This window comes from Zalophus californianus, chromosome 4 (genome assembly GCF_009762305.2).
Source record: "Zalophus californianus isolate mZalCal1 chromosome 4, mZalCal1.pri.v2, whole genome shotgun sequence".
Lineage (NCBI taxonomy): Eukaryota > Metazoa > Chordata > Mammalia > Carnivora > Otariidae > Zalophus > Zalophus californianus.
In genome coordinates, this window is record NC_045598.1 from 45,338,298 (window position 1) to 45,365,720 (window position 27,423).

A 27,423-nucleotide genomic window follows, 5' to 3' on the forward strand; every position below is an offset into this window, starting at 1 on the left:
CCTTCACCCCGCCCCCGCCCCAGCAAGTCATTGTGCCTATCTGGACCTTTGTTCCCCTCGATTTGAAGGGAAAATTTGGATTCTGACCTCAAGGATCTTCCTGGCTGCATCCTGGAGCCCAGTGAAACATTTCTGCTTACAGGAAAATGCTGGGCAAGTGCTAAGCTAGTGTCAGGGCCTGAGCGGGCTTGTCTAGAAGTGAAGAGCAGACTGACCTGGGCGGCAGGAGCTATGAGCCACATGGGCTTATTCCCGTGGCCTGAAACCAAATGAAGTTTGCCTAGTTGGATTTTGAAATTGCTTGTGATCCATGGCTCCTTTTTTTCCTTCCATTTTCTCTTTTGAACAAGAATGTCTGTTATTCTACCCCTGTCCCATCACTGAACTTTGGGAACAGCCGACTTGTTTCACAGGCTCACATGGAGAGTGATTATGTCTCAGACTGGATTAAACCCAGAACCTCATCCTTATCTAACTTAGATGATTTCGTTTCAATGATGAGATCTGAGACTCTGAAGTTAAGATTAGGTAAGATTTTGGATCTGAGTTGATGCTGCAATGTGTTGTAACTCTGTGGGATGTTGGGTTCCGGTGAAAGTATTCTGCATGTGTGCTGGATGTGAACCTCTGGGGCCTGGAGGGTGAACTGTGGTAGGCAGCAGGACCCGCCCTCCCCACAAGATGTCCATTTTTTTTTGTTTGTTTTTGTTTTTTTAATTTTATTTATTTATCTGACAGAGAGACACGGCGAGAGAGGGAACACAAGCAGGGGGAGCGGGAGAGGGAGAAGCAGGCTTCCCGCTGCGCAGGGAGCCCAATGCGGGACTCGATCGCAGGACCCTGGGACCATGACCTGAGCCGAAGGCAGACGCTTAACAACTGAGCCACCCAGGTGCCGCGAGATGTCCATGCTCTAATCCCTGGGGCCTACGCATGTGCTATGCAACGTGCCAAGGAGGAATTAAGGAGCACAGGGACCGAAGGTTGTGAATCAGCTGACCTTAACACAGGTAGAGAATCCTCGGTTATCCAGGTAGGCCCAACATAATCACCAGGGCCTAAATGGGGGAGAGGTGGCAGAAGCGGAGAATCAGAGAGGCAGAGTGAGCCGGACGTGGCCCAATGCTGCTGCCTTTGAAGATGGAGAAAGCAGGCCACAAACCAAGGATGCAGATGGTCTCGAGATGCTGGAAAAGACCAGGAAACAGCTTCTGCCCTAGAGCCTCCCAAACTGTCCGATACTAAAGTCTGTGCTGTTTCAAGCCACTACGTTTGTGGTAACTTGTTACAGCAGCAATAGGAAATGAACACAGGTCCCGGCCAGCAACTGACTCCTCCGGGATCTTAGACAAGTCATTTCATCTTTGCATTGCTACGTATTCCTCATTTCTCAAAATAAGAACAGCCGATGAAGGGGAGATTTCCAGCTTCCCGGCTTCTCCCAGGCTGGGCCGACACAGGGACAGAAAGCAAGGGCCAACTGCCATCCTCCCTGGAACGCCCTCCACCCTCCTTCCTTTGATGTATTAAGGGCTCCCTTGGGAGCCCCCCAAGCACACCTTATCTGGAGTCCTGCTCCTTATCTGCCTTTGGGGGACCCACAGCTCCTCCCTCCTCGACAAAACCCCTTTAGCATACAAAAGCTCTTTAGAACTGCCTGAGACAGAGCAGAGCCAGAGCCTCGCTGGGCCAACAGGCGTTCAGAGATGAAAGAGCCGCCCAGAGAGCCATGGCTATCCATGGCCACCATTTTTCCCACTGGAAGGATCGGTGGCGCCCTGAGGTGAGGATGGCCCATTCAAAGACCTCAGATCGCTCACAGTCCTCCTTCCTCCCACCACACACCTGACACAGCACATCCCTAGGAACATTCTAGGATTCCAACTCCTTCGTTAGTTGTGTTATGAGCTTTTATTTAAAAAGCACATTTAATACAAGGATAGTTTCGCAGATACAAGTTTTCACTTTGTATTCTACAAAAGTCTTTGAATATTATTCTCTTTACAAAAAATGGGAACCTTACAAAAATACTGACACTTTAATGTTTTTATACAGTTTTCTCTAGTTGCAGTTATTTCTTTCATTGTAAAACAAGGTCTACCACGGAACTACGATATTTTAGTTGATATTAAAAAAAATTAACTCAATGCTTTTTTTAAGCAGCTAATGTAAATAACACAGGTCGAGACACAGTTTATAATCATAGTGGATATAGCTACAATTGTTTCAGAAATAATATCTTACATAGTTAACTTTTAATGTTTTATACATTATTTATATAATATTTATATATAAAAATCATAGCTTGCTAGGAGTTGAAATGAAAGGACGACTTCTGTAGTGGGGATGTGCATGTGGTTGATCCATGTGGTTACATTTAGCCCTTTGAAAGGTCTGCATCCGCCATCGGAAAGCCTTTCTTCCTTCCTCCTTTCCTCAAAGGTTCAGTAGAAAGGATCCTTGTCTACTGCCTAGAGTGGGGCCTTGCTTAGAAGGACACTTATGGAGAGAGGATGAGAAAAACTCTACGGAGATTGAACCCATGTGTTCTGCCCAGCAGAACCTACCAAGAACTGCCCTAGAGATCAACCCCAAGACAATAGTGCTTTACACAGCTTAGCAAGAGCAGCCCCCACAGAGACCCTTGTCAGCTCCAAGATCTGGAAGGGTAGCCTGTCAGGCATGAGACCGTCTGCTACTCTGGCTCATTCTGACGTCGAGTAGCCAAAAAGTTGGTGGGTTTTTCATTCTTGCCCCTTCGCTCCCACGTCTCTTGTGCGTAAGGCTGCTTTCCATCAGCTGGTGGCAGAGCACGCCTTTGCTCTGTCGGGGCCCTCCCAGGAAACCCTGGTGGGCACACAGCAAGGGCTTCAAGGGAGAAGCAGTGAGCGAAGCTAACTAAGTGTTGCCGAGAGTGTGCGGGTGCTGGGTGACTGGTGAACACAACAGCGGCATCCCGCAGCCGACGTCCCCCCATCACAGCATGATGCGGCCAGAGAAGACCAGTGAGGGCCAGCACCCTCGATCTCTTCTGAAATTGTGCTATTTGTGAAATTCACTCATCCACAAAGAGTCTCCTAATCACTAAAGTGAGGGGCTGTGGTTGCTGGCCTGTGGGCCGGGGGCGTGAGGGCTGAGGCCTCAGGACGGGGAGCTTGGACTCAGGGTCAGATCACCTGGCTTAGAAAACTTGCTCCTTCCTTGTATTTAACTTCCTGAATGGAAGTCACAGTACAGAATAGAGTGGTGTGGACAGAGAGAAACGAGAGGAGCCCCCCAATGGCTATTTTCTTGATTCAGTGCTATTTCTGGCATTGCGTGCTACAGAGTGAATTTGAGCTTCTCCCACAGGCCTGGGATTCCTCGGGTCACAAAGCTGACTGGCAGACTCTACACAAATCATTTTAGTGTTTGTTCCAGAACAAGCCCGTGTTCACTAGAACATGAACACTTAAAACCAATTGCACATCCAGGATTTCGGCACTTGGTGTTAGTTTGCTGCTGTTTCCATATAGGTGAACGCTACCTATTTTGGAAGGCCACAAAGTAAGACTTTTTTTTTTTCCTTTTTAAAATTGGTCGGGCAAAAACTTTTCCCTACATTCTACTGTCTGATGAGATTGGAGAGCAGCAAGAACTTGCTGTCAGCAGTCATTTTATAAAACAGCTCAGGAGGTGGGCGGCACCTACACCATGTTGTGGTGATTGTTCCTGTCAATAATGTCCACAGGTGAAAGAATTTCCTTCCGGAGAGCCGGGGGAGGCAGGGACAGTGTCGTCTTGGTCTTGAAGAGGTCGGACACAAAGAAAACCTAGAAGCACAAAATCAGACATCCAAATCAACAGCCGACATCTGGGGTCTGGGGATAGGCAAAGGGAAGGTCATAGGAGCATGGACTTTGGGAAAAGGGGACCCCCAAACCATAGATCTTTGACTAGGAAAGGATCACATAAAAATCATGTGTGTGTGTATACACACACACACACACACACACACATATATATATTCCAACTTGTGTTATACAGATAGGGAAACTTGAGCCCAGGGAAGGACGGTGACATGCCCCAGGTTGCACAGCCGTGATAGGAGTAGAACTCAGTTCTCTGGACTCTCAGTCCAGTGCTCCATATCCGAAATCCTACTTCCTTTATTTCTCAAGGCAAAAGAATAGCGATGAAAAATAAGTTCCTAAACAAGGAAGCAAGTTGTAATTAGGCACACTCATTAATCCACGATACTTTCCCTTTCCTCATAAAGAAATCTAGGGTGTGACCACAAGAGATCAGCGGACATGAATTCCTATCAGCAGGACTGGAGAAGGAAGCAGTTGTGACCACGTTTTCCTGAAACCCAGGGAGCTCAACAATTTGATGGGGGTGAAGAAGCCGGGGTTTTGTAGTTGAGGGAGTCAGCAACTAACCCGGAGGAGAGGTCAATGAAAACTCCTATCACTCCTTCCCAAAGTCCTTCCTCCTGGTGAGCATTAGACCTCACCCAATCTTAGAATCACTGAGGAACATTTACTGAACACCCAACCTGCAAGGCTACGGGGATGGCTCGCACATATAGTTCCTGTCTCAATTAGCTGACGATGACAGATTCAAGAACTTGATGAGTTGGCAGAGTAAGAAAAATTTGTGCTTTGTATTAGATGGCAAAGTAAACATGCAGACATCCATTTGAGCCACTCAGCAACAGGAGTTTGTATTGAGTAAACCATAATAAGAGGCAGCTATCAGTCAGCTCTTTTAATAGGAAACACATGGCTAGAATGGAGACTAGAACACAATTCCAAATTTCCTTATGTCTAGCAGCTTTCTGGATTGAAAAGTCCTTGTCCCGCAGTGGGTCACACACTCACTAATAATGATGGTACTTTGACTTCATTCTGGACACAGCATAGGCTAGCAAGTGAAGTTCTTAATTTAATAAGACTTTGCCAACACCAAGGCTTGGAGAAGCCAAGGCCCAGCTGTAGTAGCAACTTGGATCACCTGTTGAACCAATTTCCAAAATGTCTTTTCTGTAGAAATACAGCAATCAACAAAAGGACCACAAAAATCACAGCAAGAAACTGGCAATGCTGGTTATTCAGGAGCTGAAGTGAATAGAAGACAAATGGGAAACAGAGACCTACCAGCCACTACAAAACCATGACACCTTTTACATTTTGTTCCCGTGCCATAGATCATCTACTCAAACATTTGCAGTCCAAGCTCTACTGAATATGCCATTTTACAAAGGAAAAAAATTAAGCCTTCTGTCCCTTGCTTTTCCAAGGAGGTATAAACAGTGAAAGAACTGAGAGCCAAGGCAAGAAAAGATTGGTACCCAACCCTGCTGGGAGGTGCCAGGCCCCCTGGCCGGGAATCCTTTATACACACTGGAGAAGAGGCTTTCAAGTGTTCCCGGGATAAGGAAATACTAATGAACATGATTAAAGTTAAACGTGGAGACAATTAAACTTTTCAAGTCTTGCCTGACAGGTGCAGAGCCAGTGTCCCCACCTCTACCTGGAAACCACCCTCCCCTTCCCCCTTAACTTTATATCGGAGGAAGGCGTTGATCAAGCCCTCCATGGCTGGCTCTCAGCTGCACTTATTCCTGCCCAGCAGCTGGCCGCACCAAATAAGGGCTCTTACTGCTCTCGTTTCTCAGAGATCTTTCTCCCAGCTTCATCCCACCTGCCGAAGACAAATATAGCAGGGGACAGGCCCCCAGCCCCTAACAAACATCTTCCCTTCAGAAAGATTCTGACACCACCTTAATCTATTGGCTTATTTCCCAGTTTAATTTTCTGAGCTCGTATCTATTGCATATTAGGGTTTCCGTTTCCCAGCTGCAAGACAGGGATAATATCGAGGTTCAAGGCAATAATGTACTTGAGGAGACCTAAACCTGCGTCTGGAACATACTTCAATAAAAAACGTTCCTTTCTGTGATGCTCTGGGCCCCAAAGGAATGACCTAACGGGCCTTGAATAAGCCACGCTCCTCATGTGTCCCAAACCTTGCTTGTCAGCTTTTCTTCCTAGATGGGAGGCCTCTTGGGGATGGAATCCGGGCCCTAATGATCCTACATCACCCACAACACTTAGCATTGAGCCTTGCCCACACGAGGGGCTCAGTAGGTGTTTGTTGTTGAATTTCTAAACTCCTCTCTACTGGAAGCAAGCACTCTAGCCTTCGATCTTATTGGCACAGGCAAATCCCCCGGACTTGAGGGGAACCATGTGCTCATACCCTGCATGTGCGCGACTGGGCAGCGGGATGAAAAGTTGAGTGAGGTCCAGCAGAATCCCCCTTTAAGCTGCATTTTCGCTTTCAGCATGAGCTTGAGCTCACACAAACACTTTTTTGGGATCATGAAACCCGATCCTATCAGGACTCAAAACAGGGCTCAGTCTTTCTAACACTTGAACAGCAGAACACAAAAAGGACTAGCAAAAGTGAAAATTTTGCTCGGAGGGCAGCTCCATTTCCTGCAGAAGGTGATCTCCACCCAAAAAGAAAACCTAGAGGCCCAGGCGGGGAAGGGTCTACTATACAAATGAGGTAGCTATCTGATGTCTAGGGGACTGCTCCCAGCCTGCAGCCCCGCGTCCACAGATTTCTGTGTAGGAAAGGGCACAGTAGATAATAAACAACAGTGTTGGCAAGCCAGACATCTATACCCTATGCAACAAGAACAGTTCTTGTTTGCACTGCCCGAAGCATTTGCCTTCAATTCCATTTCTCCGATTCTTCGCATTTTATAAACTGCTTTTTCACAATGAACACCTGCTCTGTGCCAAGCCCTGAGATTATAAAGATAAGTGTACGTAAGAGTCCTTTGTCCTCCAAAAGCTCACAGGGCAATGAGGAAGAGATCCAGGCAAACAGACAGACAGCTACAATGCAGTGTTAAAGATCATGATAGAGGGAAGCCAGGGTGTTCAAGCAGCCCAGAGAACGTGGCATCTAACCCAGACTGAAGGGGACGGGAGGGGGCTTTAGAAGGCTTCCCCCAAAGGAGGTCTATTAGATGAGCTCAATAAAGGTAAGTGGGAGTTAGCCAGGTGCTGAATGCCAGGAATGTTGTTCTAGGCAGAGGGGCACAGGAGTGAGGGAGGACAGCACGTTCAGGAGCTGCAGGAAGGAAGCTCAGTCTGGCTTTGGCCAAGCAGTCCGTAAGGCTGGAGAGGAGAGAGCCAGATCTTGAGAAGCCTCCCAGGACACGTTAAGGAATTCGGACCTTACCCTCATGGGCCTCAGGAACCACTGTCAAGGCTGTCGCAGGGAAGCAGCCTGTTGAGAAGACCGTATCTAAGAGGCAGAAGGAGTCTAAAAGAGAGCGGGAAACCCGAAGGCAAGGGCGCCAGGTAGGACCTGCAGCATCTAGGGGAGGGTGAGTCCATGGCCTGGCTCTAGCACAAGGGAAGACAACACAGATTTCTGAACCACTGAGAACGGACTGCGGTTGACAGAGGTGCTGTGTATGTGTGTAGGTGGTTATGTGTGCAGGGGAGGCGATGCTTTCCTTTCCAGTTCTGCATTTAACTCTAGAAATCTGTGCACTCGTTCCCACCAAAACTCTTGGGTAACCACACCCAGGGAAGAAAATTCTAGCTCTGCTTTCCTCTGCCTTCTAATATTTGGGGTCCCCCTAGCAGTATCGAGGACCCAAGCCCTCAGGACAGTGGAGTCGTTCGACCGAGAGCAAGACTACACGCAAACAAGGCAATTCTAGGCGAGAAATCCCATTCACGGTTATGAGGTTAGAAACATACAGTCTCCTTGCAAATGGTGACTATCCTTACTGGACCATTGTGTACTGGCAACCAGCTTTGCCCACTAGAGCAAGACAGACTGGTCTTCAAATCCAAGCTTTACCATTTTTAGTAAAATACCTAAATGAGGGACACAGTACCCACCTCCGAGCATTCCTCTAAGGATGTGCTGTAACAAAAGGCACAAGCGTGACAACGTGCCTGGGGCCCAGTGAGAGGTTAAGAAATGGGATCCACTGTCACTGGCTTGTGCGTTCAGTGCCTACCTATACAAAGTCCCTTCTCTTCTCCCGCCCCTTGTGGGGGAAGGCAAGAAACAAGGGAAGGAGCTAGAAAAAAGGAAAAGTACAGAGAAGGGGAAAGAAGAATGATTCAGAATTATAAGCCAACAGGTAGAAGTCAAGCCAGACAGGAAGACAATATGCAGGTGGGAGTTTTCCACAAGACAGATAGAATCTGATCTTGAAGTCCTGTAATTTCTGAGGCTATTTCGGGGAATGAGTCAGCACAATCAAAAAGGAAGATGCCTCTGATATCCTGTCGCCGGCACTCTCTGGCTCGAGACACCAGCCCCCTGGAGCCCACACAGTCCAGCGCTGCTGGGGTGCTGCCTGGCTGGAGCTCACCAAGAACCAAGCCAGCCAGGAACAAGCATTCTGGTCTGTCGCCAGGTTTCCACTCCTGTTGCTGGGAATGGCCAACTCAGCGAATTCTGAGGGTCATGTTGTTAAGGGTAGATTATGATGACAAAATTGTTCTTTACATGTTTCTGGAGTCCTTGAGTGCGTCAACTTCTGAGAATGCGTAAGTGAACGCCGTGAAAAGAGGAATCGCATCCTCATACATTGAGATTTTTATAAGCACCACCCCCCCCACTCCGAGCTTAGATGCCAGCACAGGGTGGATAAATATAAAAGGCGAAGAATGTTGGAATCCTACAACCAGAAGAAAATGGCAAGGTGTCCATTCTGGTATTTCTCAGAGTGTCATCCTCAGATCATCTATTTCAGAATCAGCTGGGGGCCTCTTGATAGAGCAGTGGCCTGGACCCGCCCGAGACCTACTAGAAGTGTGGCCTGGAGTCTGCCTTCAATAGCCCTGTAGGTATCTGCTATGCAGACTCAAGTGAGGAGAACCATCAGTGGCCACTACGTGCACATGAACAGATGGGCTCAAATCCTACATCTGCTATTTAATGGCTAAACGTCTTACACATCTTGTCATTGCTTTGAGAGCAGCTCCTTTATCTGTACCCTGGATTTCGTGATACCTTCCTCAAGCTGCCCGTATTTTCTCTTTGCTACCCACACAACTTTCAATGACCTTCCGTCTTAGCCCTAGGCATAGGCTTTCAGGCATAATGCTACACGGTATTTCCATTTTAGACTATGACCTACTCAAGCCCATGAACTACTCAGAGCCCAGCAACTGTAGCCCTCAATAAATTCGAATCCACCCCACGTGAGGATAGAGACCATGTGCTGGTTTGGGTTTTTTTTTTTTTAGGATTTTATTTTTAAGTAATCTCTACCCAACATGGGGCTTGAACCTACAACCCCGAGATTTAAGAGTCACATGCTCCACCGACTGAGCCAGCCAGGCGCCCCTGTGCTGCTGCTTTTGCAGACATCCCCATGCCTTGGCACCTGGATTTCCTTTTGGCATCCTGCTCTATCATAATAAACAAACTCATAGATTAAAGGAATCGTTTTCTTTGCAGGAGAAAGCCTTGGGACCTGGCTCAACCTCATGCCCTAAGTGTAAGTGCTGTCTAAAGAAAAGCCATCCTTGGCAGCCCTGTCTTTTGACTAAATGAGAGTGACCCAGTTGCAATCATCACTTTTTGACCTCAAAAAGGGCCTCCAGTGGCTTTTGGTACTGGGAACTTGCCAGCGTCTCTGTTGAATGATTTCCTGGTCTATCTGCGAGGGAACTTGACAGGGTGGAAAGAGTGTCACGCTCGGAGTCAGACAGCAGGATCTGGTCCCCAAACTGCTCCTGCTGTGTCACCCAGGCCAAGCCACACTCTTGTCGGGGCTTGAATTTATCCAAAGCAAAGAGGTTTGTGACTTCAGCTGATGGATCTGCCTTGTACTTGTGTGCAAACATTTTTAAAAATTCACCGTCGCATAATTATTGTCAGGCTTCCATGGAAGAATTTATGTGAAAACATTTTCTACCCATAAAGGGTCATTCATATGCTGCCTCAGTTACCATGGTTCACGGCCATCCTTGCTACCGAGGGATGTGGAGGAAGTTAGTCCCACAAAAATAAGGAGGGCTCGGAGCAGCAGAGTAGAGACGGTGGGTGCCGTTCTGGAGGAGGAGAGGGATCTGTGGCTGCCCAGGGGCCTTCCAGGAAGGCACTTCTAGGTTATGATGAAGGAGGGTTTCTGGGAAGGGGGTGCACCGGGTGGACAGCTCTATCCAGCAGGAGCCGGGGTTCAGGAACACCATACAGAGACACATGACAGAGGCTGGAAAGAGGCAAGGGCCCTCACTTCCAGAAGTCCTACCTTTTGAAGTTTTCTAGGATCAGAAGACACACCGGATTCTCACTGTTCTCATCCATCCCTGTGTCCCTGCAACATTCCTTCTGTGTGAAATGCCTTTCCTTCTCCTTTGTAGCTCATAGAAAATGTCCCCTCGTCAAGGTTCCGTCTCCTCGACAAATTCTCTCTAGCCTTCCAACACCCCCATGAAGAACTAACTATCCCCTCTTGTGTGTGCCTGCTGTCCTCACCAGATCAGTGTTTTTTAAACTGCACGTCACAAGTCATTAGTTAGTAAGTTACAAAATCCATTGACTGGGTGGTCACTACCAGCATCTTTAAAGGTTGAATAAAAAATATTAGAATGCATCACACACAGTAAGGGTAAGTCTTATCTGGTGAAATGTTTCAGTTACGTGTGGGTGCCTCTATTGGGTTATGATGGAAAATGTTCTTATCATGGATCATGGTCAAGTCTGGGGAAGCTCCTGCATGAAAGCTCTTTAAGGACCAACTCTTCTTAGCTCCAAATCTTTAAGACAAAATATAGTACTTCCCCATGACACACATTACATCTGTGTTGCACGTGCTAAGCATGAGCATCTTTTATTCATTGAATCCTCAATCCAAAGATCATGGGAGGTATGATCCTCCACACATCACACAGTGGCTGAGAGGAAGTGACATGCACAATATGCCTAATTAGCAGATGGCTAGTGAGACTCCCCTTTTGGAGTCTCTGCCTCATCATTCATCCCATTCATCTCAGCGGTGCAATGAGAAAGGAGATTTGAGAAGGACACTGCAGAGGGTGGAGGATACAGTCATCATCTGTTGGGGCCAAAGCTTGTCTCCACCTTAGCTTCCTTTTCTCAGGCATATCCACGGTCCTGGCACCCCTACCCACCTGAGAAGGCAAGGTCTCAGCCCCAGGGCCTACTGGGCAAAGAGCTAGACTCTTGCTGGGCCAGAAGAGACCTACAAGGTCATTTCATCCATTTCCCTGTGCCCAGGCAGCAGTGGGATAAATCCAGTGCAAATAGATGGGAATCTTCCATTAGAGAGGGAGATCTCACAGATTCCTGGCATAGACCAAGCATGTTTGGAGTTCACGGTCGTAGTCCTGTGAGAGAGAATTAAGAGGGCCGGGATCTGGTCCCAACTCTGCCCTGTGCGTCCTCGAGCGTATCACACCCTCTCTGCACCCATTTCCTCTCTAGGGGTGTCACCACGGAGCTCTTCTTCACACTCCTATTCTGCTTGTCTCTTCTCCCAAGGTCACCTCACTGGGGCAGAGACAAAGAACACCCTCACCCTTGCCTACATCCTGGAGGAAGACAGCAGCACACAGAAGAGCAACTGTTAGCGGGGCTACACCCCCAGGGAAGAGGAAAACCAGGAAAGCCTCTGCTGTGTGTTTATGACATTCGGGCGCAGCTGCTTCCTCTGCCGACCCGATGGCAAGGGCGGCCTGGCCCTGCCCTGCCCCGTAATTTGCCATCTGCCAGAGGGTCAGGGAGGAGGTGACCAGATAGGCAAGTTGTCACCAGACAGGAAATGAACTGATGTTTGTTGCCTTGTCTGAGTCCCTGGGTTACTCCAGGCGTGGGTCTGGTAAGCTCAGCTGTAGAGCTCCTGTGTTGGTGCTGTAGAGCTCCTGTGTTGGTAGGGATGACTCCGTGTGTGTGTGTGTGTGTGTGTGTGTGTGTGTGTGTGTGTGCAGAGCTCCTGTGTTGGTGCTGTAGAGCTCCTGTGTTGGTAGGGATGACTCCGTGTGTGTGTGTGTGTGTGTGTGTGTGTGTGTGTGTGGTTCTCAGTGCTGGTGAGAGAGAGAGAGAGAGAGAGAGAGAGAGAGAGGATGGCCATCTATGAGTCTGGGTGCTACTGGGTCTGTCCATGTGCCACTGGGTCTCCCTACCTCCGTTCACATGTATGAAGAAGTACATCAGTGCACAGGCCTATCCAACCCTACGTGCCCACGTTTCTGTTCAGTCCCTGATGCCACCACAGAGGCTTTCTGTTTGTGATGAGTGCCATCATCTTTCCTCTCTGGAAAGGGTTCAGCGAGTGAGCAGTTGCGGGGAGGAAACTGAATCGGTTCCTGCTTGGCACGTGGTTTTTGTCTAGACATATTTGCTTGCTGGGACAGGACTTACTCTCCACAGACCTGGGTGAAAGTGCTAAGCTGTCATGGCCTGTTGCCTGAGGCTCTGCAGTGACTCAGCCAACATTCTAGGGTGATGCACTGCACCCACCGGGGACTTAGAGACAAGTCCCCATCCCTGTGTAGAGGTCCCCTTCACGGGCACTGCAGGGAGACGGTTCCATCTGAGAAGGGAGGTCGAGCTTAGCTGCTACAAAGTCAGCCACACCTTTGAACTTCTGTGGGAGAAGGTCACAGAGCTACGGGGCCTGCAACACCCATTCGCCGGATAAGGAAACTAGGCTCAGAGGGGAAGTGTCTGGCCTGAGGTCACAAGCTCATTCATCACTCATTCTTCAACCAAGGCTCAGCAAGCGCCTATTGTGCCGGCCGCTGCACTAAGCCTGAGAAGGAATCAGCAGAAGGTGAAGCCATGGGTTCTGCTATTAAGACACTGGCCGTCTAGCTGGGGACATGGACATCTGGGCCGTCAACCACAATAAAACCAGGCTGAAGGCCACAGCAGGAAGACCATGCAAAGGGCCATGGGAGCAGGAGGAGAAAGCCAGACAATTCTGTCTTCAGGGAAGAGGGAGGGGGAGGTTTGGCAGGTGAACAATGGCCCCCGAAGATGTCTGTGTCCTAATCCCCAGGACCTGCCACTATGTCACCCTCCATGGCCAAACAGACTTGCAGATGCGATGAAGTTAAAGACCTCAAGATGGGCAGATTCTCCTGGATTCACTGGACAGACCCAATGAGTCACCAGAGCCCTAAGAGGGAGGCAGAGAGTTGGAACCTCAGAAGATGTGGTGATGGAAGCAGAGGCCAGAGAAAATGAAGGAAAGATCTGAAGAGGGAGGAAGGCGCCATTGGCTAAAGAATGCAGGTAGCCTCCAGAAGCTGGAAAAGTCAAGGAAACAAATTCTCCCTCGAGCCTCCAGAAGGAACACAGCCTGCCAACACCTTAATCTTAGCCCGGTGAGACCTATTTTGTAATTCCAAACTCAAGAACTGCAAGAAAGTAAATCTGTGTTGTTTTAAGCCACTAGGCTGGAGGTAATTTGTTGCAGCAACAACATGGGAAACACAGAAGGTTGCACCAGCGATGGGGTGAAACCGAAGCCATGCTCCATCAAAGGGGGACCGCCATCTAAAACAGGAGCTCAGGGTGTGGGAAATGTTGAGAAGTCTGGTGTGCTTGGAGGTGAGGCGTGTAGAGAGGAGGAGACCAGGCCCTGGGGTCTCACAGCACTGGCTCTGTCGACCACCTGCGGACAACCCTGTCTTCTCCACCCTCTCTGTGGCATGACATCCTTCGCGTCCCTTCCTCGTCTCTTGAGAGAGGATGATCACGGGTACACGGTAGAATGGGACTTTCAGGGGACTGAGGATGATCTGTGAAAAGCGCTTATCATCATGGCCAGCACACGGAGCTCTCAATACATGTTTCCAAATGTTACTTCTCTGTTAAGGTGATGGGGAGTCCAGGGAAGCCCGCTCAGATGATCAGGCAGAGGGGGAAATGGATTCTGGGGTTCTTGGCACCCGGGCAGTGGCCCTGTACCACCCTGTGCTACCTCCTCCAGCTGCTCCTCACCAACCCCAGGAGATGCTCCTGTGCTCTGTGTTTCAGGATCCACTCCATACAGCCACATTCAGAGAGGAGTGCTTGGCTTTTCCTGGGATTCGCTGGGACAGCCAGCCCTGGTTCTTGAGGGGAAGTTTCTGCCACAAGACACAAATAGAGGAGAGGCCGCGGGCTCTGGCCTAGGCCACGAACGCCACCACCGCACAGCTCCAGGAGAGCACTGAGGCACTGTGCCACCTGTGGGGCCACGGCCCACCACCTGGCCCCTCCCCCGGCGAACACAGGGTGCTCTCATGGCCTCTGGGTTGCCCAGACCCATTTCCAGCTCGGGCCGGGGTTGAGCTTTGCATGTCTTCCTCACATTCAAAGCCAGGATGACAGCTCTTGTGATGGGCAATCACCCACTGCCTTCTCTCCTCCATGCTGAGCACTCTTGAGCTCTTGGGCTGACTAGCCACCGCGTCTTGCCCTGGCCTCTCTGATGGTGTCTGTGAAGGGGATCGCTCCGTGTTGTGATGCCAAGCCTGTCAGGACCACAAGCTCCTGAGTACTAGGCCAGCTGTTAGGCATTTGGAGAAAAATAGTAAATAAGACCAAACCCCTGCCCTCATGTGTCCACAGCTAAGTAGGCCAAAAACAGGGAAAGGTATTTATCAACCCTTTCCAAACCATCTTTATATTGTCAAACAGGCTTTTAAACTTGAAGCAATGGGGGTTCCTGGGTGGTTCAGTCAGTTAAGTGTCTGACTTCGGCTCAGGTCATGATCCCAGGGTCCTGGCACACATCAGCCCCACACTGGGCTCCCTGCTCAGCAGGGAATCTGCTTCTCCCTCACCCTCTACCGCTCCCCCCGCTTGTGCTCTCTCTCTCTCTCTCTCTGTGTGTGTCAAATAAATATATAAAATCTTAACTTAAAACAAACAAACAAAAACCCAAAAAACTCAAAAGCAATGACCAGATCAGCCCAAAGGGTAGGGAAGGGCCCTGTGACACCCTTAAATGATGCTCTTTAGGCAGTTGTCTATGCTGTTCTGTCTCAGGTTAACCCTGGCTGGCCCTCAGCTCCAGCGACTACCCTTCCTTGCCCAGTGCACAGGGCAAAGCTCTGGAGTCAGGGGTCATGTGAGGACAGCCGTTGACCAGTTCTGACCTTGGACACCTTGGCTCATCTCTCTGGAGTCTCAGTTACCTCATCTGTAAAATGGCTCCGTGTGTCTAAAAGGATCCAGTAGGTAAATGATCTAAAATGGTGCCAGCACCGAGTCGGGGCTTTACAAACGCTAGGACCAAATTCCTATCCTGAGCTACAGTCAGCCAGAGCCAAACAGGACAGAAGTCAGACCCCTCGCTTCCCTCCTTGAAAACCAACCGGGTCCTCCCGGACACCGTCTCACTGCACACGGAGAGTGCTCTGGGGTATGCAAGAGGGCGGTTACGAAGGACGCCCTGCACCTCTTCCAGCTGGGGGTGCAGGAGACTAACGAAGGCAGCATAGCACAGAGAGGGGAACACAGCAGCGGGCCAGGGGGCCGACGGCCTGCCGAGAGCACGGCTCAGAAGGGCCCAGTCCGCAAAGGGTGACCTCTCCCTGCAAACACCGGACCCCTGCTGTCACCAGTGACAGATGCCCCCATGAACGGTTTGCTCCCACAATTTCGCTCCCCCCTGGCCTTGACTGGAACAAAAAGAAGAAGAAGAAGGAAGAAAGAAAGAAAGAAATGAATGAATAAAGCCATCGAAACAGGCAGTCCCTTGGCAAGAAGCTCCAGACGCGACCTTCTCCGTGGCGCCCGCTCGGATGGCCCTGGCCCCCCGCCCCCTCCCTTGCCTCCGCAGCCCGCACCCAGCCCCGGCCATGCTCTGTGTTCCAAGTGCTGTGCTGGCCGGCCATGCGAGCAACCAGACTGGGATGTCCTCGGGAGCAAGGGCCCTGCCTTACTCATCCCTCCGCCTTCAAAAGAATGTCTCTTGCAGTGCTCTCAAGGAAGACAGCCACCCATTGATTCTCGCTTTTTGTTGATTAAAACACACATTTACTTACTCTGAGCTAGACTGCCTGAGAGGCGCTGGTGAGACAGGGAGAGCAACACGTACGTCACCTATGGTCCCTGTCCCCGGGGGAACTTTACAGTCTCAAGGGAGACACACATCTGCTACATCAGCACAGGGTGACAAATGCCATTAGAAGGAGTGCGAGAGGCTATCGTTGGGAGACATGGGGCCGCAGTTAGGCTTAGAAGGGAGGAAAGGCCGAGGGTGCGTCTAGATCTCTGGATTGTTCAGGAGTCCTATAGTCAGTGGGACAAGGATTAAACAAACAACACAGCCCATGTGTGGGGTGCCTAAACATCCAGCCATTACTGTGCTCTGGGATTCCCACGGGCCTGGCGTGAGCTCCCCTGAGTGGGGCCCAGGGAGGCACAGGATCAGAGCAGGTGCTCCTCACGGTTGCTGAATAAGCCCCTCAGAACTTTTCACAGGCAAGTAAAACAGAGATTCTTGAGGAGATGGAGGCTCAGGGAGGTGAGATGCCTTATGCCGCACTCACTGAGAGTCAGGGATGAAGTGTGAGAAAAGGGTAACCCGGTTACCTGGGGCAAATGAGAACCTGGCCCATCCCAAAGCCATTCTCTAGGCCCTTCTCTTGATGGACAAGGCCCTTCGGGCCAGCCAGGGGATGGCTTAGCCTTGACCTAAGCCCCTCTTTTCTAGCCAACACCAGGTTTAGAGTCTGACCAAGTCACCCTAAGGGTCACAGTGGTTAGGGTAGAAGTTTCCCAAGAAGCCGAGTTCTAGTGAATTTAAGTGTCCACCAAAGCAGCATGTGAGCACCAGATGAGTCAGAGACCCAGACTCCGCTAGTCACTTGACATGTGACCTGGGGCAAGCTACTTCCCCTCTCAAACCCTAAATGTCCTCACCAGTAAAGTGAGCAAGGTGGACATCTAAGAACTCTTCCAGCTGCAATGTTTTATGAGCAGTGATTAGAGAGAAGAGGACTTTCAGATTCTGAAGGAAAACTCACAGGCTGGATGGAAACAGAAAGTACTGTCCTTTTACTGAAGGGGCCCTGGGGTGGGGTGACCTCTGATACACCGGGCAGAGAAAAGGATCGAGAGCTCGCTAGCTTTGGTTGCTGAGCTGGAAACATGGAACAAGCAAGCCATCCAGGGTGTCCGGGGCTTTGCTTGTGGACTGAGAACAAGATGCTACTCACTATGCAGCAGGCCACCAGGGCTCCTTGAGCAAATCCTGCCAGCACATCACTGGGATGGTGCTTGTGGTCGGACACACGCGACAGTCCCGTGTAGAAGGCCATCATGATCAGGGTGAACTGCAGGAGGGGCCGGAGCAGGCGGGCCCCTCGCCAAGTGAAGCGGGCCTGCAGGTACAGCTGGAGAGAGGAGAGAAAAGGAACAGAAACTAAGTGCATTAGAACACCAGGTCCGCCCCCACTCCATTTCCACTAAATGGAACCATCTGGACCGTCGGTGGCATGGTGCACAAAGAGCATTCAACCTGGATATGACCTCAAGTCAGTTACTTAAACCTGGAGCCTTAGTCCCCATATTAAAAAAAAAAAAAATTAGAAAAATGAGAAGAGCTGAGGAATGCCTTAGAGCCCACTGCCTGGCACATTCTAGACACTTCATAAACGTGCGTTCCCTTTTATCCTCTTCATGATTGAAACAAACGAAAGCATAGTAACCAGGGGAGTAAAGGTTTCTTTTCTGCAATCCATGACAACTCATGCACTGCATTTGTGTGTTTCCCTGGAGATCAGGGCAGCACCATCCCTACACTACGTGCTGCTTAGGACCTTCTTAGAAATAAAATACAGGATCGACAGGAGAGGTTCTCGTGATAGTCCCAAGGGGATGTTTCTGCTTCAACAGAAAGCACCTTTACCAAAGAACACGTTTCTAAGTCACCACTCCCAACTACGGATTTTTGCGTTCGAATATAAGGAAACACATAAACCAACCAGACAATGCCGGAGCGCTTTCACACAGAGGCTGACAGACACTGGGCTGGGTGGAGTAGAAGAGTAACCTGAAGAAAAATGGAAGAAAAAAAAAAAAAAACCACCTCTGGCAGAAGCAAAGAAGTTGAAATGACGTCAACTGAGCATTGTCCCTCAGAATTATCTTGCTGCAGTTTCCGTTCTAACCTCTGGGCACAACCTACTTCCCAGGTTCCTGTGGGAACTTGGGAAAGGAGGGGGAAAAGGCAACTGGACAAGGGGAACTTCCGACGACCAATCAAAGGCAGGCACTGGGGGAGACCAGGAGAAAGGGGAAGAGAGCGGAGGGGAGGAGCTGATGGCTGGAAGATAGACCTGGGACAGAGGCAGAGGCAGGCCTCAGCCCTTCCTGAGACAAAGGGACACCTTCCTTCTGGCGGACAGGAAGGAGCAAGTCAGTGACTGGTCCTGAGGCGAAAGACAAGTGGAAATTTCCGGAGCCACCCTTGCTAATCACGGCTCATAAAACATTGCAGCTGGAAGAGATCTTAGATGTCCACCTTGCTCACTTTACTGATGAAGACATTTAGGGTTTGAGAGGGGAAGAAACTTGCCCCAGGTCACATGTCAAGCGACTAGCTAGGGGGAAGACTGCGTAGCACTGACTCCTCAAACTACCTGGAAGACGATTTCCAAACCTAGGCCTACACAACAGCAGACAACTTTATAATCATTATGAAAGTCTATGAATGCATTCTTGGGCAATCTAAGAATAACAAATGAAAAATAATAATAAAGAATGCACTGATGTTAGCTGCTAAACAAGCGATAAAGGTCAACAGTTTCTCCCATGTAAAACATAACCGGTTAAAAATCTACAAGAAGAGGTAAAATCCTCACAGCAGCCGACGTGATTCTATAAACAGTAATTAGCTTACCAAGAACTACATGGGACCCTGTATGAAGTAAGGGACATAAAGGACAAGTTGAACAGACAGCTAGAATTTTTATTTATAAACATTCAACTTAAAAGCTCCTGAAGTTGATACATAAATCCCATCAGATTCCTAGGGACGTCCTAAAAAGATCTGGAGGAAAAGACTTGAAAGAAATTATGCTAAAAATCATCTAAAAGGCCAAAGCTGTACAACTAGCCAGAAAACCAACCAACCAACAAATAAGCCAGGCACTCCAACAGATGCTAAGGACACAGAAATGGGAAGCTGTAATTCCTGCCCTACAGAGCGTTCATTCATTGGGGGAATCCATGAAAACAAGCAAGGGCACTTACTGGTTTCCTAGGAATTACGAAGAAAATTGGGGAACCAAGGTCAGTCACAGGGGAACAGGCACGTGACTTGAGTCCTAAAGATGAATCTGCATTTGCTAGGAGTTGAGGGGACAGCAGTGAGGGGTGTGTATTCCAGGCAGAGCAATGGCCTAGAAAGAAGCCAGAGTTCTGGAGAACCTCACAGCTTTCATTACAGCTCTTCAGGGTGGGGGTGGGGGAACTGATAACCACAGGGCTACAGAGGCAAAGGGGGGCTCAGGAAGGGTGTGGATATCAAACTAAGGAACCTGGCTTTTACTTAGCAGGTCAGTCTTTCTCAAACCATACTCCATGGAACACTAACGGTCTTTTAACCAAAGATGGTAAATGCTCTATAGGAAATCCTTAATTTTACTACTGACAATACATGACGTTTACAGAGTATCTATCTATTGAATCACAATTGGGAAACGTTACTGTAAGCAGATGGTGAAAAATTAAAATGATTTTAAGCAAGGCCCTCAGTACTGTAAAAAATAACCTGTAGGTCAAAGGCTACCCCTCGTTTGTGCAGAAATGAGCCAGCAGTGGATTCTGCAATCGTGAATCAAAAGATCCTCTCCTTCCAGGAGCGGGGATGGGAGGATGCTGGCGTAGCTCCCGCTTAACACAAGTCTCGGGGCAAAAGCGACAGCCTGTTTGCATTGTGCCTACCATAATCTGGCCTTCCTCCAGCATTTTGGCAGCACGCAAGGGCCGGGTCGGGGACAGAAAGAACACCAGGTGCTCATCAGAAAAATCTCACTGAACCTTAGGTCTTCTCACAAATACAATAATCTGCAGATCCTCAGAAAAGGCTTGTTTGAAATCCCCCCCCCCCCCCCCCCCCCCCCCCCGCCGCCCCGCGCTGAGTTTAGGTCATGGGCCTTGGAAATCAGGGTGGGGCAGAGGAAGGGTGGGTTTCCCAACCGGACATGGCACACATCTCCCCTTCCACTGACTCAGATACTAAAGGCTGGAGCTTAAGAAAAGAAAAAAAATGAATACAGGAGAGGACCTTGAGGAGGGAGGAAGAGACCAGTCACCAGGAGAGCTTCAGGAAGGGAGTGCTTATGAATGAGAACGGAGCAGGGGCCACGGGCAAAGAATGCGCCGCAGAAGCCGTCAGATATGGAACGGCCAGCAGCACGCTGAAGCTTGCTCCTCACTACCCATCAGCAACCAACACGTTGATCCAGGTCAAGGTCTCAGGACTGACCTTGGCGTCTGCAGCCGGGGCTTCAGGGGGGAGCAGAGCAAGAGTAGCATGAATTTGGCGGGGGCGGGGGGGGGGGGGAAGCAGCCCTGACTCTATCACTTCCTAAGTGGGTGGTCCCTCAACTTCTCATCTGGGAAACAGGTACAAGAGTATCTCTTTCTCGGGGTTGCCAGGATCAAATGAGACTCACAGGACTGGGCATTCAAGGTGCTCTTAGGAAATCTGTATCACCCTTTGCCTTGGTGAATGAGATTTACTCATTGACTGTGTTTGATTTCACCAAAACAAGATTACTAAAGCAAAAGATTGCACAATGACCTTCCACATCGTGCCTACTTCTGATCTGAGAAGCTGGTCGCAATAGGCTTTGAGGTTGACCAAAGGATCTGGTAAGTCCTTCCATGCCCCACCAATCCTACTGCTAAATGGATTGGCTTTTGCTGGTTCATAGCTCAGTTCTTGTGAGGCTCTCCGTACCAGAGGCTTGGGCCTCACTATGACCGGAGATAACTTTCTGGAGCACCCTGCTCCCTTGGAAACCTGCACCTGGGGACAGGACAAGGGGCAGGAGACTGCATTCGTTCCCATTGCACAGGAGAAAGTCACGCTCCGGACCACAACTATACTGCGGCCCTTGTCCTGGACCAAATAGTAAGGAGACTTGCCTGGAGTCAGAATTTCTGCAGGGCCTCAGGAAAAGTCCTAGGCATCCTGCAAAGGGTGGTTAGGAAAGAGCTAAGCAGAGCTGGACAAAACCAGAAAGGCTGAGTTGCCTTGACCTCTCACAGAGGTCAACAGCCCTGCAGTCCTGACTTATCTGTCTTTACTTCCCCATCTGCCTGAAGGTCTCTGGGTTGGCAGAATCCACTTCTAAGCATCAGTGTGACATTGCAGAAAAGGGTCTGATTTAATCAGAGCAAAACTAAATTTGAATCTTTTCTCTGCTCCATGCCATCTGTAGGATGTCACCCTGCTTCTCTGAAGTTCTGCTTTCTCTTATGTAATGAGATTCATTCATTTAAAAAATAAACACAGGGGCGCCTGAGTGGCTCAGTCGTTGGGTGTCTGCCTTCAGCTCAGGTCATGATCTCAGGGTCCTGGGATCGAGCCCCGCATCGGGCTCCCTGCTCAGCAGGAAGCCTGCTTCTCCCTCTCCCACTCCCCCTGCTTGTGTTCCCTCTTTCGCTGTGTCTCTCTGTCAAATAAATAAATAAAATCTTTAAAAAAAAATAAAATAAAAAATAAACACCTGTCGCAAGCATCTATTCTGCTCAAAATTGTGAAAGACACACTTATAAAGTTAACTCCCTCCCTGAAAAAAAAAAAGAATATCAAAATTAAAAATGAAATCTCGTTCTTGTACTAAGATGTTTCTTCCAATTGCTGAAATAAAACGGCTGACTACAGACAGGAAGTTTACAACAGAAAGCTTCGTGTCCGCCCATGAGCCCCCATCCCCAAAAGGATGTATGTGAAAGTCCCCAGCACATGGAACTCACTCCATAAATGGAGTTCTCTCCTCCTTCCTGGTCCTAGCTTCAAAACTGGGGTCCTGTGGAATTCCAACAAAACCTCTTTGGAGAGGTCTGGCTGAACTCAGGCTGGCTCCTCTGGTCTGAACCAGCAAAGTCAGATGTGGGGTGAGTCACACCGGGTTCTTGCTAAGTCATTTGTGTTTCATTACATGATTTGCATACTGGCGAAACAGGTCCCTACTGTCCTCTTCATTTCCATTGCTCTTGGGACTGCTCTGCTCAGAGTGAAAAGGAGGCTTTTGTCCTTCCTTATGTCCCTGCCTGCTCTCTCCCGGGAAGTCTGTCCAGATCACTGACACCCACAGGGAGGAACTTTCTCTCTTTTCTCATCTCCGCCATGGCTCACGCTTGGTTCTGGTTCATGTGCCTGGTGTCTCGTCTACGTGGGGCAGAACTGGAATTTCTCTCTGGGAAGTTATTCAACTGCTTTCAGGACAAAAGAAGAATTTTTAGCCAACTTTTCTCCTCCTTCAGGAGGGAATCGGCTCTTGTTTTCTATCATGATCAGGGGGAGAAAAAGAAACTACCAGTTTGTTGAGCACTGTTCCAGACACTGTTCTAGGCGCTTTGCATGACCTTACCTGCAATTATCCAACCATCCTGTTGGGTAGACACCACTGTGCCCATTTTACAGATGGAAGAGATCAAAGCCAAAAGGCCATGTCACTTGCTCAAGGTAACAGAGAGCCATGTTTTACCCTGAGTAAGATGTGTCTTTTTCTAAGTATGAGCTCTAATCACAGAACCTGGCTTCCTTTGGAGGGAATTAGTGCTCTGCACACAAAGTATTGGTCTTACTGGTATTCTGCCTGAGGAGAAAAGCAATGTGAGGGGACTACGGGACAGTCGTGGACTACAGGACAGCCTGCAGGGGATGTCTGGGTGCGCGTGCTCCTGGAATCCATCTGTCACATGCTTTTGTAAGGCCCGCATCTAAAATGCAAGTGTGTAGCTTTTCTAAGAGTGAGAGCATTAGAATCTCTGCCCCGATTGTAAGCTAAGGAGAACCTGTGAACTGTGCAGTCAGTACCCCTCAGAGTGGAGTTAGCAGCCCTCCCCGCGGGGCCCTGTGCCTCAGTCCACCTGAGTTGGAGACCTCATCCACCTGTTCTGAGACTATTTACTTTTTAGGCTTTCCACGACAAATAGGAAGTTGTTTGGTGTCCCCGGGTGCTCACACAAGGGCTGGCTCAGAAACTGCCAGATGGATGGATGGACAGACAGATGGGTGGATGGATGATGGATGGATACAGGCGAGGGGAAAGACAAGGGAAAACATCTACATCTGATATGGTGGCTTATTCCCCATAGAAACCACAATCTTGTCCCTGCAGGGGGTTTCACCAGACACTCCCAGGATCTGTGGGCATGTCTCGTGGGCACACCAACCCCACCGCTCCAGGATTCTAACCATGCTGAACAAAACCTCAATGACTAACAACCACAGGCCAGGGAACATGGCTGTCAGAGGACAGCCACTTCCCTGTTTCCTTGGTATCCGACAAACCCTTTGACACATAAACAGTCCCCCCGGGCACCCCAGTAAAGAGTCAATACATCAAGAGTTCGGCAAAGAGGCGGCAAAGGCCCTCCCTACACCACCCAGGTCCTTTTCGATCGATCAATTCAGGGATGAGGGATGAACACAATTCTGACCGGAATGGGAAGGAGCATGGCTTGGGGATGTAGAAGACCTGCGATTGAGTCATTCATTCATTCACTCACTCACTCATCAAATATTCACTGCATACTTAACTAAGTGTCAGACCCTGTGTAGGATGGTGGGATACAGTGGTGAATCAAGAGACAAAAGCATCCCTCCTCACGAAGCTTACAATTTATCTGGTAGAGAAATGAATATAGACGTCAGACGGTGAGAAACTGGGTGGGGGGCGGGAATAAGGCTGCAAAGGGACTTAGGGAGTATCACAGGAGGGGCCAGGGAAGGCTTCTCTGACAAAGCACCCTGAAGAAGGCAGGGGGGCAAGGTGCTCGTTCCGGGAGGGAGGCGTGGTGGCAAAGGAGAGGCCTGGCCACCAACCAGCTGCTGCCTGATGTGAGCTGCAGGAGGAGGGGCTGGGGCGGCTGATCCTGAAAGTCCTCTCAGCTCTCACTGCACCCTCCACTCCTTGCTTCCTACTGGCCACCACAGCTGGACTAAACTGAAAACCTGCAGCTTGCAAATCACCGCCCTCCTTTTCACCTGCACATAGGCGGTTCTTCCAATCTGCCCATCGTCACCCTACTGGCAGCCTTCCCCAGCTTCCGCCACCCTCCACCCCAGGCTGGCTTAGGTGCCACGACTCTAAGTTTCCATAAGGACCTACACCTGCCCCGCCCCACCCCCTGCACAGTGTACCAAACTGCTGTCATCGTCTACTTGCTCCCCTAGACTGAGCACCCCAAGGCCTGTGCCCATGACTTCCCAATGTCTACATCCCCACCCCTAGAGTGCTGCTTGGTCTATCACAGTCACCCGTTAAATATGTGCTGATATTCCGAGTTTTGAACCCACGTTGAGCTCCTTGAGGGCCGGGCCCAGGGCTGATTCACGTTAGTAGCCCTGGGAGGTAGCAGAGTGCCTGGCACAACAGACAACACCAGGTAGGCCCCACAGACCGGGGCCTGTGCGGGTGTTGGCATTTTACCCAGAAAGCCAAGTCATCCTCGATCCCTGACCGTGGAGGCACAAGGCTGGTCCAGATGTGGTTCTCTGGGGCTTAGGCCAGGACTCAGGGCTAGAAAAGCAGCACGCATGCTTTTATCTGCTGTGGGTTTTTCTTATTAGCATCTGCATTAATCGCTAACATGACTTAACCTCATCTGTAAGCTTCTATGCCCGGAGATAATTTGGTGTTTGGGGCATGGTTTTTCCAAGCTAACCATTTTACAAATGAAAACCTAACGTGGAGTGTCCTTCAGAGCCACGGGAGGCTTCAGATGCAGATGTTGCCGACAGGCCTAGAGTAGTGGGGGCTGGTGCTTCCTGCCCGCCCCCTTTTGAACGCCAAGATAACGAGGGCATAAGTTTGTCTCTGACGGCTTCCCATCTTTTCTTGTACCGCTTGGGGTAGTTCAAACTTCCTTCAAATAGAACCGCAGAGATTGAGAAATAAGTAGATACCATCTAACTCCACTCTTTCATCTGACAGATGAAGAAAGTGGGGTCTAGAGATGAAAAGTAGCAGCAATCCTGCAAAAGAGACATGACTGTCTCCACTTGACAGAGGAGTAACTCTGAGGCGGGAAAGCTAAGTAAGCAACCCCAGGTTCCAGAGCTAGTCATGAGGTGGCGGAATCATCCAGGTCTGCCAGACCCTGAGGGCAAATGCCATCAATGCTACACCCAACTGGTTCAAAGGTGATTTTCCTCAAGGCCCCCAGGGAAGCTGCACTGGGGGAGGCCAGGGTCCCCTCCGCCCACCTCCACTTCCTGAAGCTCCACAGAGAAGCACTGGGGAACGGGCCGGGGGCTGCTCTGAGTGCAGCATTTCCCACAGACCCTGACAGGCAGCAACGGTGCTCTAAAGAAGCTTTGCACATTGGACATTCAGAGGGTTGAGATCTCTGCGTAGCATCACGTAGAAGCCAGCCTGCCGAAGAGCACTGTCCTCCCTGGAATCTAGCCTCAGGGGTTGTTTCAGGGCACGATAACCTGAGAGCTAAAAATAGAGCCCTATGTTTATATGTTGTATATATGGGTATCCGTGAGTTGTGCATGTTAAAATGTGTGCATTTGCAAGGCTTCTCCAGTGTATGGTGTGTGCACAGCTGTGTGTGCGTGTGCAGTTAAGATGCTAGGGCAATGGAGGACTAAGGAGGCTCTTCTCTTCCTCCCACCCTCTTCCCCTGCCTCCTTCCCTTCCTTCTTTCCAGAAACATACAGGCACTATAATTTTTATCTCCCTCAAAGATGCGAACAGACGTTCAGTCCGAATCTACCCCTCACTCCTCACCCCTGCAGAGGAAGTCTCTGGCTGTAATCACCGCTGGTAGGAGGTGGTCGTGGGGGTGGGGGCGAGCGGGCAGGTCCTCCATTAAAGCAGATCTGAAGAAAGGCAGGTTGCCGTTAGGGGAAATGGAAATTAGGGTTGGGAACTTATATTCTGTTTTGTTCTGTTTTTTTTCTAAGATTTTATTTATTTTGACACAGAGAGAGAGAGGGAGAGCGAGCATGAGCAGGGGAGCAGCAAGCAGAGGGAGAAGCAGGCTCCCCACTGAGCAGGGAGCCCGATGCAGGGGCTCGATCCCAGGACCCCGGCTTGACCAACTGAGCCACCCAGGCACCCTGGGAACTTATATTCTTTTAAGTTTATCCTGGTGGGGTTGTTTTTGTGTTTTGAAGAGCAGTACCACGAAAAGAACAGACAGTGATCCTGGTGTCATCAAGACGAGCCTTCAAATCCATTTTCTCCCTTTTACAGGAGATGGAACTTTTATTACCAAAATTCTTAAGATTCGGGTTGGTTGGTTGGTTTCCAGCTGAAAACGAGGTAATCAAAATGCATCTCATCGAGTTACTGAGAGAACCAAATGCTGTGGTGTGAACTTGCCCCAGTGCCTGCCTGGTACACAGAAGGCACCAGAAACAGGTCAGCACCTTTATCTTTTTGGCGGCTGTAGAGCATACAGTGCACAGAGTGGGTTTCAAAATTACCCAGTATTCTTCTCTTGGAAAATGAAGGAATGGGAGAAAAATGAACACAGACCCACTCCTCCAAGCACCTTTGCAAAACACCGAAATCACATTTGTAAAATTGCTTCCAGACCCAGGTAAACTATAAAAAAATGAAATAGGAAACTAAGTATCTTCGTTAAATTAGCTTTCTAAAAGCAAAGCAAAAGCAAAACAATAACAACAAACGAAGAAGGGAGGGGCACGCGATTTGTGAATAAATAAAATCCCCGCTTGAGGCTTTTCAGAGCCCACCTTTCAGCTCTGGATCCCAGGTAATGGGAAGCCCGGAGGCCTCCGGGCTTGGAAAGGACTGCAAGGGAAAACAAAACAAAACAAAACCCTTCTGCTAGTTTTTCCAAATCCTAATTATGTTTTTTAAGTAAGTCAAAATCAAAACGTTCTCTCTGCAAACAGCTTACGATCCCCTGAGCTACGTCTGACCTCTCTGCGCCTTCTTGCTCTTCATCAAAGGGGCCGAAAGCAGGAAGTGCCTTGGCACAGGGACCTCATTCAAGGGGAGAGGAAAGGCAGGGGACCGTATGTAACTCACAAAGAGAAACAGACCAGCCGCCCTCTGTGCTGCAGCTGGAGAGGTGGATCTACACTGTCCCAGCGCCTTTAGGAAGTCAGAACAGACATGGCCATGGGAGGGGTGACACAGGGGTTCAGATCATGGCCCCACCACTAGCTGAGGGACCCCCCCCCGACCCCCATCACACTGC

General features: G+C 49.6%; 1 protein-coding gene across 1 annotated transcript in view; it reads right to left on the reverse strand.

Annotated features, from left to right (window-relative positions):
• Window positions 1-1,892: 1,892 nt before the first annotated feature.
• The window catches only part of PLPP3 (phospholipid phosphatase 3), an 83,523-nt gene continuing 57,992 nt past the window's right edge, over window positions 1,893-27,423 (reverse strand). The window contains exons 5-6 of the mRNA XM_027606840.2: window positions 17,214-17,390; window positions 1,893-3,812 (exon numbers count right to left, since the gene is read on the reverse strand). Coding sequence (XP_027462641.1) covers window positions 3,687-3,812; window positions 17,214-17,390 — 303 coding nt within the window. The 3' untranslated portion in view covers window positions 1,893-3,686. The remainder of the gene's footprint in view (window positions 3,813-17,213; window positions 17,391-27,423) is intronic.